We start from the raw sequence: 8,149 nt of genomic DNA, 5'->3' as shown, positions 1-8,149 counted from the left end.
TTTCCTCTATTATGGTACCATGTGTTTACCATGAAGAGGCAGATTAGGTTAGGGTTTAGGGGCTAGGCACTCTCCACGGGCTCGGAAGAAAGCGGATGTTTATGGTTTTCAGGGATATTTTCAACCTAACTTCCGTTTCCCCTGACAAACGGATGTGGGGACTCAGAAGTCTTCTTACTCCTGCTACGTTAGGTTAGGGGCTAGGGGTCAATTTGGGATTCAGCATAGGCTGTTTTATAATCCTTTTCTGGTCCACTAAGACCTTGTCACTTTTTCCGAGACCCTATATAAGGTTTCATGCTGCTGCATAATAATTGGCAGTTGGCTCTGGCTGCGGACAGAATTTTTCCACACACTTTCTTTACCATTCCAGGAACCTTTTGTTTTAACTTGTATCCACTTCGCTTTTTTTGTTAGTAGGGGAAAGGAAGAAAGGGAGGTGGTTGTTTGGTGGAGAGGGAGGAAAAATGACAGATATATATGATGCCATGTGTCCTTTGTGAGGCTTCGCATTCTCATTCACGCATGAGGCGAACCTCGTATCCTGGTGACTGGTCAGGCAGAGCCCATAATTCTCAATGCCTTAAAAACTCATGTTGATTCCATCGTCTTTGTATACTACAGTGTGACTTCAGTTTGGGCAGCTGTCTTCTATCAATCCGGGACTACAGTCATCTGAAGAAGCAGAAGCTTTCCCACCCCTTTCCCTCGCTCTCTCTTTCTCTCGCTCTCTTTATCTCCCCCTCCCTCTCCCTTTCTCCCTCGTTCTCCTCCCTCTCTCCAGAGACATCTGGCTTTTGAGCAACCACAGTCTTCTTACCTGCTGACCTTCCATCCCACACGCAGAGGGAGAGAGAGAGAGAGAGAAGAGAAAGGTAAGAGGAATGGACTCTTGTCATTTCCTGAAGGGTTCCTGCTCGGTTGTCCCTAGGTATTTGGTCTTTCCATGCTGGGATTAATAGTTATCCCAGTCCCAGATAAACTCTGGGGGAGGATTGTGTGTGATACAGGGTTAACTAGTTGTCACTTGACAAGGGAAAGGAGTGGAGAGAATTTTGTACTTCGAAGTTATCTGATGCTTTTCATGTTGCATTGGACAATGTGTTGTTCTTATATTGCACCATGGCATGAATGGATTTATAAAATGAATACACTGTATTGATGCACATTATTGTTAGTCAAAGTCTTGTTAGTCAAAGGCATTAATGTGTTTGCATTTGCAGTACGGTATTCTCATGTGATTACATGTCATACTTTAAATCAACACATTGAGTTAAATCATCTTAAAAGTTTCAATATGTTATGATGATATTTATTGCCTTTATTTGTTGACATTATAAAGTGTGTGCTCACTGAAAAACCTGCATTGTTGGTTCATAGATAGTTCTGAGTATTTACAGTGGGGATCTGCCTATTTTTTTAAAGAGTTTTGCAGTTCACCGGTTTTACCAGATTGCTGTGTTAGGGGGATTCATGAATAGTTTTGGTCAATTGAGCTTTTTCAATAGATGTTTTTTTCTCTCTCAGGGAACCCTAGTAGCCTGAGATGAATGTTTCTAACTTGGAATCTGTAACAAGTCCATTCTTTACCAGTTTATGTCGTCTATCATGCAATCGAAATGTCATGTATTTAACTGTTCAAATAGAGTTTGTTCTCTGTAGATTTTAAAATCAAAGTACCACTCAGGATAATAGTAGGTAAGACTATGTAGGAAATGTTCAAGATGCGGTAGACAAACTTTTGCTGACTTTCTCCCCGTTTCACTTTACGTTTTTCTCTTTGTCTCCCTTTCTCCCTCTGTCTGTTTTCCTCTCCCCAGTACAGTTATGTTTCCCCTCCGTGTCCCCATCTTTGCCGTGCTGGTCAGCCTGACCGTGGGTCAGTACGATGACTACGACTACCAGCCGGCCTCCCAGTACGGCCCGTCCAGCGCCAACTGTGCCCAGGAATGCGAGTGCCCCATCAACTTCCCCACTGCCATGTACTGTGACTCCCGCAACCTTAAGTTTGTGCCCATTGTGCCCTCAGGCATCAAGTACCTGTACCTGCAGAACAACCTGATCGAGGAGATCAAGGCTGGGGTCTTTGACAACGTCACGGCTGAACTCCGTTGGCTGGTCCTGGACCATAACCAGATCACCAATGAGAAGGTGGCCAAGGGAACCATCGACAAGCTGACCGGACTTCATAAGATCTTGTTCAGCTTCAACAAACTGACGGAAGCTGTGATCCCTCCCTCCAAGTCATTGGACGAGCTGAAGATGATGAACAACCAGCTGTCCAAGTTCCCCGCAGGGAGTCTGGCCGGCATGCAGAACCTGACCTCGGTCCACCTCCAGAACAACGAGCTGACCTCTAAAGCTCTTAACGGGGTCTTCAAGGGCCTCAACAAGCTGGTGGCCATAGACTTGACCAACAACAAGCTGAAGAAGCTGCCCTCAGGCATGCCCAGTTCACTGGAGACTTTCTATGGCGATCACAATGACATCAGCAGCATCGCCGCCGGGGACCTCAAAGAGCTGCCCAAGCTGGCGTACCTGAGGTTGGCCTACAATCAGATGACGGACGCAGGGATTCCGGCGGGCGTGTTCAACGTGACGAGCCTGATCGAGCTAGATCTGTCCTACAACAAGCTGCAGTCCATCCCTGAGATCAACGAACAGCTGGAGCATCTCTATCTGCAGGTCAACGAAATCAACAGTGAGTGATTTTCTTTGTATTTCCTCTTTTTTTTCATTCTCTTTTCTCTTCTCTCTTTCTCTTCTCTCTCTTTTCTCTATTCTCTTTTCTCTCTTTCAACATTCTCTTTCTGTTCTCTTTCTGTTCTCTTTCGTATCGTAGTCATATCTATCCTCAAGTCTGCCTCCAGCAAGTGCCAGGCAATCGGTGTAGAATGTGTACATACAGTAGGAAATGTTGAATCATGTATGAGTCAGTTCACTAAACCCCTTCCCACCCTTCCAGAGTTCAACCTGGAAAATATTTGCAAGTTCTCTGGCCCTCTGAACTACTCCAGACTGAAGCACCTGCGTCTGGATGGGAACAACCTCACACATGCCGACCTACCCCATGACTCCTCCAACTGCCTGCGCCAGGCCTCTGACATCATCTTCGACTAAGGACCCTCCCCTCATCCGCAAGTCTCCCTCTGTGACCCTCCCCGGGCACCACGACCTACCCTAAACTAATCCTTCAAACCCCGATATACACAATGTGGCTATATTTCAATATCTACAATAGCATACTACTCAGAGTATCTGCCCAATATGTTTCTTTATTCTAAGTGGAATGCTAGTGTGGATAATGAACCCGAGCAACAGTGTTTGCAACAACCCTAAATATGCATCCTTCCCCCTACCGGCGAAATCGAGGTCACCTCTGTCAACTCATCGGTAGTCCTTTCATATTACCCATAACAAAGGTATTCTCATGACAACCATAGGGTATTTTGGCCGTAGCAAATGGCTGGCCCTGTACCAATAGTTTTACCCAAATTTGCGGCAAATCAAACAATTGGTCACAATATATTGTAACAGTGCCTCGTAAAAAGCACTTGAACTGTACTTGTCTGTACTTGTTTCAAACAACAGGTGCCTTTTCTTGTGCAAAAGAGACAATATAGGAACATAGTGATTCCTGAATGAAGTGCTTTAATGAAAAAGCAGCTCACACACTTCAAACATTCCAAAAGTAGTGGCACATGTTGTTTTCAGACAAGTACATTGAGGAATATGGGAATAAATCTCGCTTGCAAATAAATGCATTGTCCAATCCTCTATTGTATGTTTGTCATGATGTTTTTTAAAGGTTTCTTGTATTTAGTCAGTACACTCCCAGAATCATATTGCTGTGCAAAAGACCTGCAGGTAAGGAATACAAGTATCTAAGAGAGCTGTGTTGTGTACTCTGGTGTAATGTCTACTGGGGAATGTTGAACAGTGGAACACTTTTGGAACCAAATTAAAACTCATATGTCATGCCAAAAGCTATGGCATATTACCCATCTTTCTGTATGAATGATGGGGGGAAAGTTTTTAAAAAAAAACACGTTTTTAATAATCCTTATCGACAAGATTAAAAGGCTTGACACTGAATAGCTCTGTTGAAGTAATTTACTGTTTTTTTAATTAGTTATTATGCAGTTAAATAAGAGTCAATCGCCCATTCATTGCAGATCACCGTTGTTATGCCGACATTTATACAACATTTGCATTGCTTGCATGCATCTCATGGTAACTCTGTATGATAATAAAAGCTAGCATTTGAAGTTTTTGTCCATTCATGGTTACCTTGTTTGCCATGTTTGATGTGTGCTTTTGCCCGTATAGCTTTATCAGAATAACAACAATTTGTTGTGACGCTAACTTTATCTTGCTCTGTTGTGGCAATGTTGGTGGAATGTCATGTGCTATTTGGGCAGAGTATATCCAGATTTATTTTCATTATGGCTTTTGACTCAGTAATCGCTGGTGAATTTACTGTGAGGACATAAAATACATTTGAATAAACTACATTTCCAATACTCATGTGTGGCAAATGTTTGTTTTAAACCTATAATACTCAGTCGTAAATTCAGCAGAAGATTTTTTTGAATGACTACATTTACCATATACTGTTTCCTGAGGAAACAGACAGTAAATGTGTCTGCAGTATGACAACATACACAAAACACGTGACACAAGAAGAAAGAGATCTCTCTAGTCTCTTACCCCCCAGGCCCTACACGTGACACAAGAAGAATGGGATCTATCTAGTCTCTTACCCCCCAGGCCCTACACGTGACACAAGAAGAATGGGATCTATCTAGTCTCTTACCGCCCAGGCCCTACACGTGACACAAGAAGAATGGGATCTATCTAGTCTCTTACCCCCCAGGCCCTACACGTGACACAAGAAGAATGGGATCTATCTAGTCTCTTACCCCCCAGGCCCTACACTGACACATGTATGTTGCTTCTTACTTTAAGCTTTCCTGAGTGGTTTGTGTTTTAGGGGTTAATGTGTTGTGTTTGGGCCTGCACCACGATGGTTGGCAACTCTCTTCCTGCAGGAAATGGGTCTTCTCCCAGTGTCATGCTGTGTCTCTGCACATGAATAGCAAGTGGAACATTCTGATCTGTTCCATATTCTCCTTGGATGGGTGGGTGGGTGGGTGGGTGGGTTTGGTGGATGGGTGGGTGGGTGGGTTTGGTGGGTGGGTTTGGTGGATGGGTGGGTGGATGTTGTGCCAGTGCAGGCATGTAGGTATGTAGATCCTATGGTCCTGGAGGGCTGCAGGGGTTGCAGGGTTTGACTGGAAACCAGAGCTGAAATGCTCAGTTGAGGTAGCTGTAACTATTCACACGGTTAGCTTTGATGTAATGATGTGTGGTAAACAGGTTTTTGGTGTTCCTTACATGGTGATTTGACAGAAGGATGCCTGTAACTTAATCAACAGTAAGTAACGCCAAACAGGTCAAGCAGCCACTTAGGTGATCTTTGGCGGCCATTTTGTGCCAGAACACTCAGTGCTTTGAGAGTCATTTGTGCAGTGTGCACCACCTCCAACACAGGATCATAACTAAAGTATGGCCCAGTGGTGATTTTCCATCAGAATTACATAAACACGTAAGCCAGTGCCTACGTGTTCCAAACAGGTGTACACGTAGGCACTGGTTATTTTTGCAGATGGTTTTGGAGATGTTGACAACCTCTCTAAAGTGTCCAGGGTGGGTGGGACTGGGGGAGTCCATTTGGGATAGGGAGAGGGGATTTCAGGGAAGAGCTGATGGATGAGCAGAACCAGTGGACTAATGCGTTTCTCATATTGTACCAAGCCGTTATCCCATACACTCCTCCTCATCTTTTTCAATGACCAGACATGGCAAATTCCTGGGGCAGACAGTCCACAGAAAAATATACCGTCCAGAGTGAGGAACGTTGGACTAATTTGGTGAAATAATTCTTCCAGTTCAAACGCCGAGGCTGAGAAATCACGAAAGTGCCGGTGTTGCGGGAGGGATACTTTAAAACATTTACTCCCTCACGTGGAAATATGCATCTGTTGGTTTTCTTGTGTAGTTTTATACTGAAGACATTTCTGTTTTAATGTGTAGTAGGAGTGAACTGTTAGCATCCTGCCTATGTAAAGTCGTATTTTGGATGGGTTCTGTGCTGGGATCAGTGGTGTCGGCTAACTTGTGCATGCCTAATTACAGCAGACACTTTCTACAGGCTCCAGGTCAGCTAATTAGCTAAACATCTTTAGCGAGTATCACTTAAAGGGTTGCCAGACGTTCAATTTTTCCAGCCTGTTACTCGTAATAAGATCCCGCTGTTATAGTCAATCACACCTTGCAATTGCTCATCTTGCACAAATAATATCGTTGAGAGGGCTATATTATATTTGACACAGTGGTTTTCTTTCACTGTAGGCTGAGTGCTATTGTGCCGGTGCTTCTATATGTCTAGTCGCTCTAGAATATTCCTGGATATTCTTTGACCTAAACAAGAGACCTACCTCAAATGACGTACTACGGAAATTTGAACCAATTGAAGCATGGGCGGCAGGATTTATAAAACCCCTAAATTACCTAGATGACATTACTGTGTTTTTGCACAACCATTCTTACTGATCCCAAATCCAATATAATCTCCTCCACTTCCTCCTCGCCATTCCTCCGTTGGAGAATAGCTTGGAGCTCTTGCTGCTGTGTCTAGACAATAAAGCCCTTCATAAAGTCATGGCCCGCACATCCTCTTCCCTGCCTTTGGAAATGTTTAATGAAAGTTTAATCAGCTGCCTGGCCAGGACGTTCGGCTCAAAGGCCCATCCTAGGCACCTTCTCCAGCTGTTCTCACTCTGCTCTTTCTTTCCTCCTCTGTTAAGTGTTTTTGTCTCCCCTCTCTCCCTCCCTCCTTTCTCTATTTTCTCTGTCTGAATAGTCAATTCCTGGGATCATCAACTAGATTCAGCCATGGGAGGATTTTTTTCTTGAGCGGATGGTCGAGGGGCTGGAATATAATTACAAATCATTTGTAGACTGCAAATTGATTGCAAGAAGCCCAAACAGATATAATATTTGACTAAAACAAAATAATTTTAAATCTTGCTTACATTTGTATACAATCTGTGTGTCTCTGTACTATGCATGAGAATACTTGGGAAGAGATTTCCTAAATTAAAATAACGAACTGTTTTTATATTCTTATATCCAACAATGAAAATCATTTTTGCTCAGAAAACTTGGGGGGCAAGTTTTCTCCCAACTCTCTTTCCCATATCCCTCTATTCTCTCGCCCCCTCAATTCTCCATCTTCCCTTTTCGTTCTCACTCTCTCTCTCCACAGAGAGCAGGATCCAGATGTTGGGTCCAGATGTCCCCGCTCTGCTCCTGTCCTCCCTGGGCCTGCCCTGTTTATCACACACAAACAGAGAGAGAGAGAGAGAGAGAGAGAGAGAGAGAGAGAGAGAGAGAGAGAGAGAGAGAGAGAGAGAGAGAGAGAGAACAGAATACATAAACAGAGGGCCTGAAGGGATGAAGGGGGAGAGTAGAGAGAGAGGTAGAGTGCTGCAGTGTTAACCCTGTCAATGTTCTTTGTGTGTGTGCATGCATGTTGCTCTGTTTGTGTCACTAAGTGCCTGTGAGTGTCAGTACTCAGTAGCCTTACATTCTTGGTTATCAAGGTGCCTGAACGGTTCCCTAAGCTCCACTCAGTCCTGGACTGACACTATGATAAACAGAACCTATGAAGAGGTCATGTGCATTGCTATGGCGATGATGATGGGGTACAGCTAGGGCCGGGACAGTACCAGTATCACCATATTGTTTTCCATGGAAAACATTAAAACACAAATCAGACCGAACTCTTTGGTCCTTTAAAAACCTGCTGTATGCTGGGCTGGTGAAAAGTAGCCAATGAACACTCCCGAAAAGACAATCCCCACAAACCCATACCCCCACCCTTACCCGCACACACACACCCACCCTCACCCCCATCCTCATCCGTACACCCCACCCTCACACACACCCCCACCCTCACCCCTACCCCTACCCTCACCGACACACACACACACACACCCTCACCCGTACCCCCCACCCACTCTCACACACACCCCCACCCTCACCCCTACCCCCACTCTTACCCCCCAACCCTCACCCTCACACA

The 8,149-nt window shown here is 44.5% G+C and overlaps 1 protein-coding gene across 2 annotated transcripts; it reads left to right on the top strand.

Annotated features, from left to right (window-relative positions):
- The first annotated feature begins 828 nt into the window (after positions 1-828).
- On the top strand, positions 829-4,523 carry lum (lumican). 2 transcript variants are annotated; one of them, NM_001140062.1, is given in 3 exon segments: positions 829-875; positions 1,821-2,701; positions 2,966-4,523. In NM_001140062.1, coding segments are annotated over 2 exon segments (1,029 nt in total). In that variant the 5' UTR covers positions 829-875; positions 1,821-1,827; the 3' UTR covers positions 3,121-4,523.
- Positions 4,524-8,149: the final 3,626 nt, after the last annotated feature.

This window comes from Salmo salar, chromosome 17 (assembly GCF_965601325.2).
Source record: "Salmo salar chromosome 17, fSalSal1, whole genome shotgun sequence".
Lineage (NCBI taxonomy): Eukaryota > Metazoa > Chordata > Actinopteri > Salmoniformes > Salmonidae > Salmo > Salmo salar.
Note: the sequence above shows the minus strand (reverse complement) of the source record. Positions and strands in the feature narration are given on the sequence as shown.